We start from the raw sequence: 17167 nt of genomic DNA, 5'->3' as shown, positions 1-17167 counted from the left end.
TAGCTGCAGTTTCTTTTGGTTACAGAAGATGTTAGTTTACTTCTTGGTGATGAATGCTGAGACACACCAGGTTGTTAAATGCAGAGTCCAGGAAAAGGAAGACCTACCTTCTGGCTCTTAGCCACATCCTACAACACAGAATAGAACCTCCCTCCTCCCCCCCCCATTGATATTAATTTTCATTTGATTTGAAGGATCTTGTTTAAAATGTATTTATCACTTTCATTTTCTATAAATACATTTCCTGACAACTTTCTATAGATGATGTGATGTAGCTACACACACAAAAATTATCATCAGACTGCTTTCTTATGAGTCTAACTGTGTTATGCATGGCAGTACCGTTATGAGCATTCACCAATATACATGTCAAAGATGTCAGCAAATAAGAATGGAAGCCAGAATCTGCTGGGGAGGTGGGGAACCAGCCACTGACCCCACCCACCATCATGCCCGGGTCACTGGGAACTATTTTCTTTCTTTTACCAAGATCACTGAGTTTTGCAATGTTGACTTTTGAAATAACTTCATGACTTCTATAACTAATTTTATAATTAGTAAGTAAAAATTACATGAAATAATTTGAGCCTTCACATTTTTATAAAATGTTGTTGCTTTTTTATTCTGGAGATATTTTAAAATTAAAAAAAAAAAAACCCAGCTAATCACTAAAAGTGTAATCAAAGCTGTCCTGGGTCAGTTGGCGAGATGGTATAAATTTGAAAATTTCAAACTATTTCAGACTTTATATTTTTCCCCAAATGACAAGATCCAGAGGGCTAAAAAACAAAACAACAAACAAACAAACAGAAACTTAGTTTTGTCTTTTCTTAATGACATGTAATCTTTCAGAAATGTTAATGAGGTTCTTAGGGTCTCAAAAAACTCCAGTGAAGTAACCAAAGTCCTAATTGTGTGACACAGAATTTAGAGGTGAAAGAAAAGGTATGTGTGTGTGTGTTTGTGTGTGTTGTGTATGTGTTTTGTGTATGTGTAGGAGCGTATGTGTATGTGTGTGTTTTGTGTATATAGGTATGTGTGCATGTATGGGTGTGTGTATGTGCATGCACAAATGTGTTTGTGTGCATGTGTGTATATATAAACGTATGTGTCATGTGTATGTATGAATGTTTCTGTGTGTATGTGTGCGTGTGTCCCTCTGACCCTAATAGTAGAAAAAAATTCTACTATAAAAATTGGGAGAGGCAATACTTGTTTCAAAAATTAAGCACGTGACATTTGACGCTCTGTTCCCCCTTTCCTTTATAAACCACTTAGCACTAGTCCCACCCACCACCATTAACAAAGTTCCAAGACCTTTTAAAAATCTTAAATCTCGAAGTGGTGGTACACGCCTTTAATCCCAGCACTTGGGAGGCAGAGGCAGGCGGATTTCTGAGTTCAAGGCCAGCCTGGTCTACAGAGTGAGTTCCAGGACCGCCAGGGCTACACAGAGAAACCCTGTCTCAAAAAAAAAAAAAAAATCTTAAATCAGTTTTCCATCTGTGTTTTTTTTTTCTTGTCACCTTATGAAAGTCAGTTCAATGATGCTTGTCTTACCCCAAAACTTACTACCACTGAGGGTGTATGCTCGTCTCGGCTTCCATAAGTTGAACAACTTGAGAGCGCCCTGTTATGGTAGGTCGTCACACTGTGAGGTATGAAAGCAAGTGTGTGAGAATATCTAAGACTCCAAATGGAACTGTGCGGTTATTTATTTAATAATTAGGATTAGTGAGGGCAACGACAGACACCTCGTTCATGATAAAACACACCGTTCCACCACTGGAGGAGAGGGCTTTACAAATGCACGTATCCTTAACAATGTATCCCATCCTGGCTTTTTCTGCCTTGCCTATTTACCCTTGTTTAAAAAAAGCACTTTGTGGTATATTAATCATAACATTAGACCTACACGTTCTTAGTTGAGGAAATATTTATACTGAACTGCCAACAGTTTAAGGGACCAATTACATCTTAAGTGTGGAATGCCAGTGGGCACAGCCAGAGAGTTTGGGGGTGTGTCTTAGAGGGAAGCATTGTCTATGGGATGGTTAGAATGTAAGCTGTGATCTTGTGTTGGGTTTCATCGTTAGATCATGTGACCTCAGGCTTCGGGAAGCAGATGATGAGGGGCCTTTGACAGATGGGGTGCTTGCCGTATACTAGAACCTCATATCGTTTCTTAGTTCCTATTCTTTTCTCAAACATTTCTTTTATGACCATTAATTATTTCTGATATGAAACATATTTTCAAAGATGCCTACAGTTAGTTGTACCTAACAATCATTTATTTTAAAGTGTTTTTAAAGTAGAATACAAACTGAAATTACAAGAAAGATACAAACAGCCATTCATTTATCAGATTATTAAAGCTTTTAAAAACCAATCTTGTCAGGGGTGAGCTGTGTTAGGAGATATATTATTCCATATTGACAATATAAGTAATCATATTAAACTAATAACTTACATTGATAAAGTTTAAGTACAATCAAGTTCTGCATAATGACTATATGAGCGTTGCTTTAATGATAAACTAGTATATCACTAGCTGGAGATCACCTCTGCTTATGTCATTAGAATGAGTCCCAAGAGATGAAACTATTGAGTCCATGGGGTGTCAGGGGTCTTGTGATGTATCATGTACCCACTCGCTTGTCCTGCTTTACTGTAATAGAATCTAGCTGTGTAGTCCAGGCTGACTTGCCAGTCTCCTTGCCTCAGCCTCCCATTGGCTGTCATTGAAGGCAGGTACCACCAGTTGGGGCTCCTGATCACTGGTGGATACAGAACTATCCATTTGCACACACAAAACACAGAGTTCTGCATCACCATCAGCAGCAAACGTGCTTTGGCAAATGTTTTGGACTGGAGAGATGGCTCAGCAGTTTAGAGAGGGTCCTGGTCTTGCAGAGGACCCAGAGTTCCCAGCCCCCATAACAGGTGGCTTGCCTGACACACCCTTCTGGCACTCTGAAGGCACATATACTTGTACACATGTATATAAATAAAACTTGAAGTATTTTTTAAGTTTTGATAATCTGGGGTGTGAATGGTCACAATCTGGTTTAATTTGTATGTCCTCAACAATTTGGTTTAATTTTTATTTTTTTATTTTGATTTTTAGATGAATGAATTTCTCTCAGGTTTTTAATAGAGCATTTGTCTTTTAATATTCAGGTTATATTCTAATCAAAAATTTAAGAGAAAAGTTCTGGTTTTGGTAATGTGTTTATTGATATTCTGTTCCCTTCCCTGTCTTGGGAAGATTTATGACTATAAATATGAAAATAGAATATTGTGATTTTTACAAATGAGAAGAAATGGGTAATTCTTAAATGACATCCATTTGCCGCTCTGTGCTCCAAGTGATGGGGCTTTGCATAATTGAAGTAATACACCACCGTGCAGCATCCTCACCGTGAAGGGCGTAGGCAAGCGGGTTTGTATTTACCTGCTCCAGCGCTCAGAGGCAGAACATGTAGTGTCCAGCATACGAGCTAAAGGAGCACGTTGTTGATTTAGGCTGGAATGAGAGTGCTCTCCGGGATGGAGAGTTGCTGGTTGCTTGTGTTCAGCGTATGGCCATTTGCCTCTGCTCTCTGGTGTGGCCTCTGCATGGGCGCTAATGAGGTCAAGGTCAGAGGGTCTGTCTGCAGATGACCTATTTAGCTTTGTTCCATGTCATGGCCACAAGCTGTACTCTTTTTTTTTTCCTTTCTGTGCCCAGCTGACTGGGAAAAATATGTGCTGTTCATCACATGAGAGACAGGTTGGAGGGAGGTTCCAGAATTCCCAAGCTGTGAGGAGCCTCAGTTGTCCAGTGTGCTCTCTCAGGGATCTAAAGCCCTGCTTTTCTCCTGCAATGTCCTAGGCTCCATCTAGACATACACACACAGACACACAGACACTCACACACACACACACACACACACAGACACTCACACACACCACAGACACACAGACACTCACACACACACACACACACACTCTCATCCACAAAACATAACTCACACAGCTTGTACACACACACAACTCTCTCAAACTATACATACACAATTCATACACTCAGACACTCTAATACAGATTCTTTCTCATATACAAATACTGTGAACCAGCTCCCACACTAGCATGCAGACATTCTCTCATACATACAGCACATGTTCTTACACACACCCTTTGTCACACACAGCTCACACACTCACATATAGACATACACTCTTTTACCCCATCCCTATGCTTGTGCTGACACAGGGGTTGTGAGCACAGCTCTGTCCTAATGCAAGGACATTGTTATCCACAGCTTCCTATTTTATATTTCAGTCATTTGAATGTTAAGGACACGGATGATCTAGAACTCTCAATAAGTTGGTCTGAGCCAGTGGCTCTTAATCTTCCTAATGCTGTACTGACCCCAACCATAAAATTATTGTCATTGCTACTTCATAACTGTAATTTTGCTATTGTTATGAATTGTAATGTGAATGTTTTTAGGCACAGGGGTCATGACCCACAAGTTGAGAACCGCTGGTCTAAGTATTTTTACTCAGCTTCTTTGGAGGGACAAAAAATGATCTTTGATAGAAAAAATTTATTCACAGTTATTGGGAGGAAAAGGAAAATTTTAGGAATGGGTGTTATCTTAGGGTTACTATTGCTGTGATGAAACGCTGTGACCAAAAGTAACCTGGGGAGGAAAGGGTTTATTTCATTCATAGTTCTTCATCAAAAGCAGTGAGGGCAGGAACTCAAGTGGTGTAGGGACCTGGAGGCCGGAGCTGATACAGAGGCATGGAGGGGTGCTGCTTACTGACTTTCTCCCCATGGCTTGTTAAGACTGCTTTCTTAAAGAACCCAGGACCACCAGCCCAGGGGCATTCTGGACAGGGCCCTCCCACATCAATCACTAATTAAGAAAATGCCTACACACTTCCTACTGACGAATCTTATGGAGGCATTTTTCTCAAATGATACTTCCTCCTCTCTGATGACTCTGCTTTGTGTCAAGTTGACATAAAACCAGCCAGCATGGGATGGTTGCATCAAAATCAAATTATTTATTATCTTCTGAAACAATAATACTATCTACAAATGTTTTGACTGTTGCCTCAGTCACATTAGTGTAAGATGCATGGATTTCCCCCTGCCCACAGGCTTAGTTCTGTTCCCTGGCTTCCATCCTCTTCTCCATCAGCACCCTTGCGTGGCTTTCTACCTGCGGCTCTGCCCATCCTCAGCACTCTGCTCCTTCCCTTTCCCATCAGGTTCACCATACAACAGCCTCTATTTCCTCAAGCCCACAGCACGGCAGTTCCTGGTCCAGACTGTCAGCATCGCAGGGAGCAGTGGCTGTTTCCAGGCAGATGCTCTTGGTTCCTGTAAGAATGCAAGGCGCTTGTTGCTGCCCCTTTCTTGTGTGGCCTGGATGTCCTTCTAGTTTGTGTTCTTTTTTTTTTCTTTCTGGGATTGACATAATGAGCTTCCTTAGGAAGAAGCTGAAACCCATGGTGACTTAAGTGGCCTGCAGTTGAGCAGTGTACTTCCAAGTAAATCACTTTGTTGAGTATCTGACAATTTGCATGGGTATTGATTCATGCCGTGGAGACAGCCAAGTGAGAAATGGCGTGTGTGTGGTGAGCAACAGGTGCCTGCTTCATCCTAAGCGTAAAGTTGGGCTTCTTTTAAATGCGTAGTTGTAAGCCTGGTGCCACCACATCTTTCTCATTCCTTGTCTGTGTTTACGAACTATTTGGTAAATCAGGAATCTGCTTAATGGCAGGGAGGGAGATATTAGTGGAGAGATCTAAAGGTTAGCCTCCACTTCCATCCTAGACAGACCTGGGGAATCTCAGAGCTGCCTCCTAGAAATTGTGTAACCTTGGACATACAACCTTAGTACCGTCATTTGTAAAGTGCAAATAGCCATGTCCACATCAGGCTCTTCCTGGGATTTCAAAGGAAAACATGTATACTAGGCAGCGGATGCAGTCTCTGTCACTTGGCAGGCACTCACAGTTTGTTCTGTCTCTCAGGTGACCCAGGATCGCATACTTACAATGAAAGGCTCCTGCATGTCCCTCTTCTCTCTCAGGTTTATTACTATTTTTGAAGTATTTTCATTATTTTTAAATGTATGTATGCATGTGTGCGCGCATGTATCAGTGAGTGCATGTGAGTGCAGGTCCCCTTGGAGGCCGGAGCTGTCAGATTCCCTGGAGCTGAAGTTACAGATAGTTGTGAGTCCCCTGACATGGGTGCTGGGAACTGATCTTGGTTCTTCTGGAAGGTCAGTAAATTCCCCTAACCAGTAAACAGTCTCTCTCAGCCCCTAAAGATTTAGTGTGTGTGTGTGTATGTGCATATGGATGTGTGTGTGTTTGTATGTGTGTACACAAATGTGTCTAGAGGAGACTATCAGACCCCTTAGATAGAATTAGAGTTCCTGAAAGCCTCCTGATATGGGTGTGGGTGCCAGGAAGCAAACCCACTGCTCTGAAGGAGCAGGAGTACTAGTACTACGGAGTACTCCTCAAGCCTCATAAAGCAGTGCTTTCTTGTGTAGAGTTTATTGGGGTTATGGGACAAGGACGGTAAAGAATAAATTAACTATGAATAGAAATGCATTGTGTACCTACTGGAGGGTGTTTAGATTAGTTACTTCAGGGCTGGTCACAAACATTCCCAAGGGGAACAGTGGGACTGTAAGATATAAGCTAGATCTCATGAGTGAGTCACAAAACGCAGAAAGAAACCCTGGCTCCTCAGCCTCCTGACTTCTCCAGCTCACCTCCCTTCTCCACCTAAATGACACCCTGCATGCTAATAAGTGTTTCTTTTTTGGTACCATCTCATGAAAGCATAATTTAAGTCAGTTCTACAGCGGTAAACAAAGGGTGTTGGGGTTAAAGCTGGTCTTCCTGTCCGCTCAGTGTTCATTTGGTTTCTGTGTTTGTTGTCCATTGAGATGGAAGGTTTGTTCTCTGGGATTTTGCTCTCTCTCTCTCTCTCTCTCTCTCTCTCTCTCTCTCTCTCTCGCTGGTCTTGAGCATGCACAGACCCTCTTGTTTCTGTTTCCCAAGGGCCACACCTGCCTTTATTTTTTTTTAAGATTTATTTATTTTTACTTGATGTGCATAAGTGTTTCACCCACATGTATGTCTCCACCACACGTGTGCCATGCCAGGTCCTCCAGAAGAGGCTGCGTGCTGGCTGTGCCAGTCGGTGGTGGTCAGCGACCCTCAGGGTCAAGGTGCAGTGTGCTCTCACAGAGTAAGGGAGCCGTCACTGCTCTTCACTGATGTGCAATCTCTCCAGCTTGCTACAGTGGCCTTTAAAATCCAAGTTTTAAGTGTATAGAAAACAGAAATGAAATTCTCAAAGTTTGTGTTATCTTTACTATTCTTAGAATATTAATTACATGCTCAGCATAAAACATTTTATACAAGAACAGTGGATTTTGACAGATCCAGTTTCTCTTCTATGTGTATGTAGCCCTACAGCGTTTGTTTTAGTGAAATGCTTGTTTGGCTTAGCCCAAGTTGTGCAAGAGCAAACTAGGGAAGGGCACATGACTGAAGGGCCCATGAGGAGTTCGCTAAGCCAGCTTGTCCTTGTTGGATCACCCCTGATTCCTCTCCTCTACACAGGGATGCCTCAGCGCCTAGCAGCAGTCACTAAGTCCTCATCCTCCCAAGACCTCTCTCTTGGGGTCAATGGCAGATCCACTTACATATGGAAAATTGAAGCTCGTATATAAAGGCCACCTAATGCATGAAAGCATGGGTCTCTCTGATGTCACAAGCACACTTCATATTTGCCCTCCACTTCAGCTGCTGAAGCAGAACATGTGTAACAGATTCTCTCTGAGATGAGAAACAGCTGGCCCCCCAATGACAGGGTCCCTGGGACACGAGTCCCTTCTCTAGATGGTCCACTCCCATTGTGGTAGAGTCCCTCGAGGAATGTTGGAACAGAAAAAAGCCCAACAGATGCAGACACATGAGGCTTCTTGGTGGCTTTCGTAAGCCAGACACCAGAGTGAAGTAGGTTCTGCTATGTGCTGGCCATGCTGGCCAGTGGTGGTCAGGAACCCTCGGCTTCAAGCTGCAGCATGTCCTTACAAAGTGAGGAAGGAAGGCGGCAGCAGTGGGACTGTTTTTAGGGAGAATTGATTCTTTCTCCAGGTATGCTCTGAAGATCAGAAAAGCAGCAGCATATGGTGGCTATGCCGTCCATGAAAAGCCAAATTTGGGTATGTGGAACAAATCTATTTGCTGTTGAGAGGATAGCAAGGGACTTGTTAGGCCAAGGAATTTCTCATGGAGTAATAACACTATTGAATATACCTGGGAGATCATTGCCTTGCATCCTGACCATCAGAGGGATGGTGTCCACATAGTGTTCTTCAAACTAGTGGTTTGTGAAGTGATTTAGTAAGTCATGACCTAATAGCTGTCTTGCTAACCTTAGATATGTCCGTGTGAGCACTTACTTCAAGAAAATAAAATATATTAGTTACTTATCTTATTCTGTGACCTAAGGGAAAGTGACTGACGTCTGCTCCTCAGGGAACATTCCGCCACAGCAGTGACGGTGTGCAGCTGCAGGTGCTGCCACAGGTGCACAAGGATCATGGTGGGTCAGGAAATAGAGAACTCTGGCCAGAAATGGCTGGAGCTATAACCCACTGGGCTCACTGCATATTATTTGTTATTCCTTACAGGCCCCACAGTGCCTCTCAAAATAACACCAGTAGTTGGAGAAAAGTGTCAAAAACACAAGAATCTATGAATGATATCTCATACTCAAACCCTACCATGAGTCAAAAAAGAAAAGTATTTTTTCTCTTTGTTTGAGACAGGACTCAGCACTGTATTCTAAGCTGACCTAGAATGTGCTAGATATCCCAGGCTGGCCTTAAATTTGGGACAGTCCTTCTGTCTCCTTGGGTCACCTGTCTCACTTCCTGAGTCACTGTGCCTGACTAGGAAGAAATCTGTTAAATGGACTGGTTGCAAAATGATACCAACTACAACCTGGGAAGTGTTTTGTATTGACTAAGAATCTTCCAGAGGCCTTCTCGATCCCCTGAGATTAGATAGGGTCTCTTTCCAGTCATCCTGTCTTCATCCATATCATGGAACTATAACCCCATGGTCAGGAGGTGGCAGGCTCCTATCATGTCTCTGACACATACATGCCTAGTTTTAATAGTCTTCTCTCCTACTGTCTGTTCAGACATTCAATAAGATCCTTACAGACAGAGAATGTGTGTTCTTCATTATTAGTTCAGAGCTTGGTAGATTCTGTGCTGCCAGGAAATATTTCTTAATGTTTTCTTCTTACAAAGCAATATTCTCTTCTTGGTTACTTAGAGAAGTTGAGTATCCAGTATATGGTGACACCAAGTGAAGATGAGTTTGGAAATCATGAGCAAATGACACCAAATGATACCGAAAGAGACAAAAATGGCAAAGGCACATGGTGAAAATTGACAGTGTGGTGTAACATCAGTCTGTGATGTTTTCATTGATGTGTATGTGTTCTTATTGGCTTCCAGAACAGTCCAGTGGGAGGCATGTGCCCAGTGGTCAGCAGGACAGTGCAGGGACCCAGGGAGAGTTCCCATTGGCAGACATCTTTCTCATACGTCACGCTGGACAGCATGCACTTCTTGGCCATTGTTCCTGTGGCTACAGTGACTCTTTCAGCCACCAGTGAAGTGGCTGGGGATGGAACTCCCTGAGCCATGGTGCCCAGGCCAGGGCTATACCCAGTTTTGGTGACTGGCAGCTCCACCTGCTCTGACCTCACTGGATCTCTTCATTCCCTCTCTTTGATCTTCTTGCCTTTAGTCCAGTGGTTCTCAGCCTGCGGATGCTGACCCTTTTGTGGGTTGAGTGACTCTTCACAGGGGTCTCCTCAGACCATCAGAAAACAGGTATTTTACATTATAATCCATACAGTAGCAAAATTATAGTTATGAAATAGCAACAACGATAATTTTATGCCTGAGGTCACTGTATTAAAGGGTCTCAGCATTAAGAAGGGTGAGAACCACTGGTCTAGTCATTAACATAGGGTAAGCCTTTAAATATGCTGGTCTCCGGGCTAAATTTGTCTGTGGCCACCCTTGGATGAGAGATGATAACTGTTCAGAATCGTTGGGAAGAGACTTGAGTCACAAGTTTCACATGGACCTACACTGGTCTGGTAGCACATGCCTGTGATTCCAGTGCTTGAAAACTGGAGGCAGGGGGATTCTAAGTTCCCAAGGTGAACCTAAGCTACATAGTGACATCCCATCTTTTTAAAACAAGGCCTAGACATCTATCCCTGGCAGCCTCCAGCCTTTGCCTCCAGAGCACTAAAAGACTGTCACTAGAGAGTAAGACCTGCAGATGTGGCAGCACTTCCTGCTGCATAGTGTTGCACCATGCTGGCCTCTTCTGGAAGGACTTGGATGCTGGAATTGGGCAGTACAGCAAGAATATCGGCACCTTTTCCATGTGGATGCTGGGGCAGGTGGATGTCCACTTGGCACAGGTAAGGGACTGTCATAAATGCAGCTCTTTGTTGTCCTTTCAGTGATGGGTCCTGCCGTCATGATGGTTCAAGCTCTTGAGGTTTGATGACGCTGCACCATGTACAGTGTGGAAGATCTCCTGATTTCTCATGGATACAAACCAGCCCGAGATGCCGCAGCACCACGTGAGGACAAATCAGAGCGACGCAGGTCAACAAGGACAGGGCCCCGAGCCGGCCAAGGCCTATTGAATGGGTACAAGGATGGCCCTGTATCCCAGACCCACAGTAGGACATCCCTGGGGACAGGACACGTGAACAACTCTGAAAACCGCAGCAGCAAGCCAACAGGCCACAGGGAACACCAAAGCACTTCTAGAACTCCTGAGGCGGGGTAAGCTTCGCGTTGGCCCAGCGTTTTCTTTTGACTTGGGAGTTTGGCGTTGGGTTATATGTAAGTAAATCAACTCTTCCTGTTTGGTTGGGTTGGGAGAGAGAGAGAGTCAAAGATGGGGACGCATTTTGCTTGGGCTATATTTGGGATCTGAGTTCTGCCAGTGGTCAGCACAGAGCTGGGTAGCAGGCCTGCACGCACAGACCCCACTCCCGTAAACAGTTTCACCAAGGCAAGCACAGCATTCCTTGGCTGATTTTCTTGTCTGGTAAAGTGCTGGCCCACATAGGAAGCGTTCTGGAGCTTTGTAGAGCTCATACGTGCCCACCCAATGCGAGAGTACCATGTACTTCAGTAGCATGTGGAGTTCAGGAAGTCGGAAAGGGATATGTGCTCCCTCTGTTTACATGTTCACATGTGGCTTTTGACCCATCTTGCCCTTGCGCCTATGTTGTCCCTGTGTGGTTGTCCCATCTGAACACAGCTATGCCTGTGCAGATTCCTTATGAAAGAAAAGGAGCGTCCGTTGGCAGGAGAATGCTGCTGAGAACAGGAATTCAGCCACCAAGCAGAGGAATCCTGAAACCAATGCCATCCCTTCATCAAACTGTGCTTATCTAGGGACAGTACACACATAGAAAGCAGAGTTCCGGGTGCACAGTGCTCTGGGACTGGCTGTGACCAGGGGACACATGACAGGAGAAGCCCCATTCATTTAACCCTTTCATTTATTTCTTTAGAAATAAATATACTATTGGGTTAAAAGAATGGGCAACAACTAGCCTTCTGTGGGCACAGGTCACTTTTCCAGAGAAAGCATTTTCCTAGTTGGATCCCAGCTTCCAAACAGCAGTGGAAGGGACTTGTTCAAAGAGTATTCAATTCCTTGAATGCTGGGCAGCACAGAGGCATGCAGGGCCGGGCTCAGGAAGGACTCCATACTGGAAGGTTGGGAAGGGCCTTCTTAACCTTGCTCCTCAAAGTCACACCTTTGTGAGCTACTTCTTGGGCTTGTTAGCCATATTCCTCTGGAAAGCTTCTTGTGGGCTTTTCTGGAGGGGAGTTCTTATTGGCCAGTTAGTTGAACATTATGAGAACTTTACTGCCAGGCAAACTTGGGCTTGATTTTCTCCTGTGTCCTCTTCTTTTTGCTTTAGGGGTCTGCATCTGTCTTTCTTTCAGCTTGGATCACAAGGCACCAAGGTTGGCCTGGACTCCTCTTTCTTCCATGTTTCCTATAGAGTTTGAACTGCACACACAGTGCTTTTTTTATTTAGAGAACACTTTTGAACCCTGGATTCAGAGCTTTCCCTTCCTTGGTGTGGGAATAAACCAGATACCCCTTCCAGCCCTATGCGAGTAGGCACAGTCTCACGTTGTTGTGAGTGAGGTAATCGGATGACTGGCTGTGTGTCACACTGGCGTGTTTTCATGTTGACAACAAAGATTCCTCTTCTGTATGTTTCCAAGATTTACTGATTAACCCGGAAAGTAAATAGTGGCCCTTGGATAAAAAAGGGTACCTTACAGAGTAGAAAGAGAAAATGCATGCGTGTATGCAGAAATCCCTGCCCATGTGGGAATGGGATTTCTTCCTTTGGTAGCCATAGGATACTTGAAACTAGGAGGCTATAGGAAGTGGGCGTGGAGGGGAAATGTTTCCCCATCAGGAAGATGTTGCTTTGGGAGGAAACAAGTGGGTGCCAGTAGTGAACATCTCAAACAGTTCAACCTAAAGATGAAACCAAGCACACCACAGAACTTGCGAATCCTGCATCTGAATGACTAAATGATGCTCCACCAGCACCCAGCCCTTGGCCTCTGGACAAGAGCATCTGTGGGCTTGTAGCTGGTCTTGTCCCAACAGTGGCCTCTGCTGGGCTGGTCTCCAGCTCTGCTGGGCACATGGGGCTCAGTTCTTCTCATCTGTGGACATTGTTCAGTTACACATCAATGCAAGGGAGAGTTGCCTACAGATTGGCACTCAACTGAAACATCAGTCCAGGGCTTCTTGAGATGTATTTAGCAAACATGCAAGGTACTTGTTTCCTAACCTTGAAGACATTGCCCAGAGCCCTCACCACAGTTAGATCAAGTGATACCAACCAATGAAGCCAGGGATGCTTAACAATTTTGGGAAACAGAGGTGAAGGAATGTGTGAAGTTGCTAAAAAGCTTTTATGCTCAAGTGACAATGAAGGGGCCAAGAGTCGATTCACACATGTGCACAGTTTATCCAAATTAGTGACTGGGGAGAACTTGCTTTCCAAAGCTGTGTGTCTGGGACTCTGCTTCTATGGACAGCACAGAAGATAGGCTCTAAGTCCCCACTGTGTGGCCACTCCCGAGGACCCAGCCTGGCTCTCTCGCTACGATGGCAATCCTGGCTTCACAGCAGCCTCTGCAGCTGCCTCCTTGCCTGACCAGCCTACCTTTCAGGCTGCCAGGGCCCTGGCCTTGCTCGGGCACAGCCTGTCCCTCATCTACCTCCAGGCTGTCCTGGTGTCCAGCAGGGGACCCTGCCTTCTCGGAACCACTTCTGCAGGGCAGCCCCATGGTAACTCCCCTGTCCCCGAATTCTCTAACATATCCTCCCAGCCTCTGGGATTGCCTCGTCCTGAAGGCTGGCACCTTATCTGCTATATCGGCAACCCTATTGCTGGCACTTTTGCTTCATAAATATTCATTCTTTAACAGTCACCATGCTAGTCTGGCACTCCGGTGTCCAGGCGTTTGTAGAGTACTAAATTTCAGCATGTCAGACTCTTCTGGGACAGGTGAGGGTCTTGCCTGTACTGAGGCTGACAGGGTTAGGTTCCAAGGTAAAAAAGAAGAGGAGGGTTGACGTCCCAGCTAGGCAGCTGAAGTGGCCACCGTCCCTCTCCCCTGTGACACTGCAGTCCAGAGAGCACAGTATTTATTATGGTGGGACCAGCATGGAGTCGAGAGGCGGAGCCCCCGCAGTGAAAGCTTTTGGCATAGCCTGTTCACATCCTGTTGGATAGAGCACAGAGTGATGGGGCCAGGGCCTGAAGGAAATAACCTCCAAGATGCCTGGCAATCTGGTCTGCTGGCTAGCCTACTCCCCATAAGGATCTATACTGTTACCGGAAGACTTCTTCACCCTGCCTCTCCTTTGGATAGCCTTGGCTCTTGGTTTTGTGCAATCCCCTTGGGCAGCCCCTTGCACATGTGGACAGTGACTGTGCTCCAGAAGCAGGTTCCAGGCTTCTCTTCCATGATGGTTGTCCTCGTGTGCTTTCTGTTACTGTGATCCAACACCATGACCAAACACAGCCTTGGGAGGACAGGGTCTATTACATCTTACATCATCAAAGGATCAGGTAGAGACCACAGAGAACTGCACACTGGCTTTACTCCCAAGCCCATATTCAGCTACTTTTTTATATAGTCCAGGCCCACCTCCTCAAGGCTCAAGGGCAGCAGAGCCCTCACTGGGCCAGGCCTTCTTACATCAATCAACACAAACATGCCCACAGGGCAATCTAATGGAGGCCATTTGAGGTGCCATCTTCCCAGGTGACCCTAGGTTAGTGTCGAGTTGACAGCTGAAGCTGGCTGTGACATGGTTTCACAGCAGAGCCCACAGCTGTGTTACATCTGTATCTCTTTAAATTTTGAGAAAATAGTGTCTGGTGTTGGACAGCAGTGAATGCTTCAGGGTACATCCCCTGCAGCAGCCAATGAGCCATGGGGGCTCTAGCTCCCATAGTGGGCTGGGATGAGGACAGCTTGCAGGCCTTGTAGCCCTGCTGTGCTCTGAGTATGCAATGTCTTTTGGCAGGCTCGTGTGTTTGAGCACTTAATCTCTACGTGTGCCACTGCTTTGGGAGGCTGTGGGACTTCTAAGAGGTGGGGTCACATGGAGGAAGTGAGGCACCTCATGCCCCTGCTGCCATTTGAATGTCCCCATGGCACCCCATGATGAACTATGAGCTGAGAAATCTTTTGGCTTCTTAGTTGCTTTTGTCAGACATTCTGTTGGAGTGGCGAGAAATTAAGGAAGGCCACTGAGACATAGACGCTCACATCACTCTGCAGAAACCTGTTTCATCAACCCACGAGCTGGCTTTTCCCTGTTCATGTACCATGCCCCCACGCCCCTCTCAGAGAGCTACCCTGGAGGCTAAGGCTCCCTCACCAGGGCCCTTATATCATCAAATGGAGTCAGGGCAGAGGTTCACAAAGAACCCAGAGGCAGAACTTAAAGCAGAGACCACAGAGGAGAACTGCGCACTGGCTTACTCCAAGCCCATATTCAGTGTTTCTATAGTCCAGGCCCACCTCTCCAAGGGCAGCACAGCCCATACTGGGCTAGGCCTTCTTACATCAATCAACAATCAAAAAAAATGCTACACAAACATGCCTACAGGGCAATCTGATGGAAGAAATTCCTCAGGTGGGGTGCCTTCTTCCCAGGTTACCATCAGGCTCCAGTGAAAGTCACTTAAACAGAATGGAAAAACCCACAGGCCACATTCCAAGCTTGCTTGCCAGCACCCCTATGAATGATCACACACATTCAGGAGCACATATGAGTTGGGCACAACTACAGTGCACACACGCATGACCACGCAAGCATGAGAACACAGGAGCGCGCGCGCGCGCGCACACACACACACACACACACACACACAAGAACACATGTGCAAGCACACATGAATGGTCCACACACATCAGTACATGCATGCATGAGCACACCCATGCATTGGTGCACACACACACACACACACACACGTACACACACACACACACACATACACACACACAAGAACACATGTGCAAGCACACATGCATGGTCCACACACATCAGTACATGCATGCATGAGCACACCCATGCATTGGTGCACACACACACACACACACAGCACACAGCGAGATGGGTGAAACACCATGGAAGAAGCTGCATGCTTTCAATGAGGTCAGTCCTTAGCTCCCACTCAAATATGCAAAGGCTGTTATCAGTCTTCACGGGTTTCCTTAATGTGTTTCCTGTGGAATAGTGTAATCAGAGGAAGCTGGAAGCTGGAAATACCAGCACAGAGGTTCGCCTCTGAGCGTCACACCATAGCAGGCTGTGCTCTGCTTCGCCCAGGGAGTTCTGTTTGCTTTCTTTCTTTCTTTCTTTCTTTCTTTCTTTCTTTCTTTCTTTCTTTCTTTCTTTCTTTCTTTCTTTCTTTCTTTCTTTCTTTCTTTCTTTCTTTCTTTCTTAATTTCTTTCTTTCTCTCTCTCTCTTTCTCTCTTTCTTTCTCTCTCTCTCTCTCTTTTCTCTCTCTCTCTCTCTCTCTCTCTCTCTCTCTCTCTCTCTCTCTCTCTCTCTCTCTCTCTCTCTTTCTTTCTTTCTTTCATTTTGTCAGTTACTGTGAGGCTAACGTGATTATCCAGCAGCAGCATCAGTGTGACTAATTAGAGACTGAGCAACTAAGGAAGCCTCCACTGCTGTGGCTCGGGGCTGCCACCCTGGGTGGTGTAGACTGGCTGGATAGACATCCATTCTCACTGGGGCTACTGGGTATGGTAAACAGGTTTGTTTGTTTGTTTTTTCTTCAGCTGCTCTCAAATCACACCCTACTTATAATGGTTATCTTTAAAAGGAACGAGTAAATGCTTAAATTTAACACCAGGTTCTGTGTCTCTCTTTCTCTTTCCAAAATTCTAAGCCCACACACATTATCTTTTGGGTTTGCTTAATTTTCTCAGCACAGGGTGCTGTATCTCCGCCTTCTCCCAGGGGACAGTGCAGAGCTAACTTGTTCTCATGCTAGCAAAGCCCCAGGCCTCTCCTGCCCTCTCCTCCAATCACTTGTTCATTTTCTGGGGAAGCACCTGTGTTCCCAGTATCTCCTGCTCACGCTGCTACATTTCCTTTGGCTGCAGAATTTGCTCGACGGGGGTGGGGTGGTGCTGCTGGTAATACTGGTGCTGCTGCTGCTGCTGCTGGTGGTGGTTAAATCCTTGGACCAGTGTCTTCCAGAAACACGGTAGCAAGGAAGGACTTCCAGAGACCTTCCTGTGTTTTGGCAGGCACAGCTTCACCAAGAGGCTTAGTCCATAAGGAGGACTGTCTTTAGCTAGAGACCTGGCTAAGATTGAGAGGTAGGAAATGCCACTGGGCAGTCTGGGTAGGGGGCGAGGAGGCAGGGGTGGGGCTAAGCAAGAGCAGACTCTGTGAATCACTGCTTTGCCCTCAGGAGATCTGTACCAAATGCTTTACGAGCGGCAAAGAA

At 45.6% G+C, this 17167-nt stretch overlaps 1 protein-coding gene across 2 annotated transcripts in view; it reads left to right on the top strand.

Moving 5' to 3' along the window:
• Nucleotides 1-17167, top strand: part of Jcad (junctional cadherin 5 associated) — a 44370-nt gene that overhangs the window by 2095 nt on the left and 25108 nt on the right. The window contains exon 2 of one of the 2 annotated variants that reach the window (XM_052156851.1): nucleotides 10588-10918. In XM_052156851.1, coding sequence (XP_052012811.1) covers nucleotides 10644-10918 — 275 coding nt within the window. In that variant the 5' untranslated portion in view covers nucleotides 10588-10643. Of the gene's footprint in view, nucleotides 1-10587; nucleotides 10979-17167 lie in introns of those variants that run through there. The other variant, XM_052156852.1, reaches the window with a different exon arrangement.

This window comes from Apodemus sylvaticus, chromosome 14, assembly GCF_947179515.1.
Source record: "Apodemus sylvaticus chromosome 14, mApoSyl1.1, whole genome shotgun sequence".
NCBI classification, from domain to species: domain Eukaryota; kingdom Metazoa; phylum Chordata; class Mammalia; order Rodentia; family Muridae; genus Apodemus; species Apodemus sylvaticus.
The sequence above is the reverse complement of the archived record's forward strand: the minus strand, read 5'-3'. Positions and strand labels throughout refer to the sequence as shown.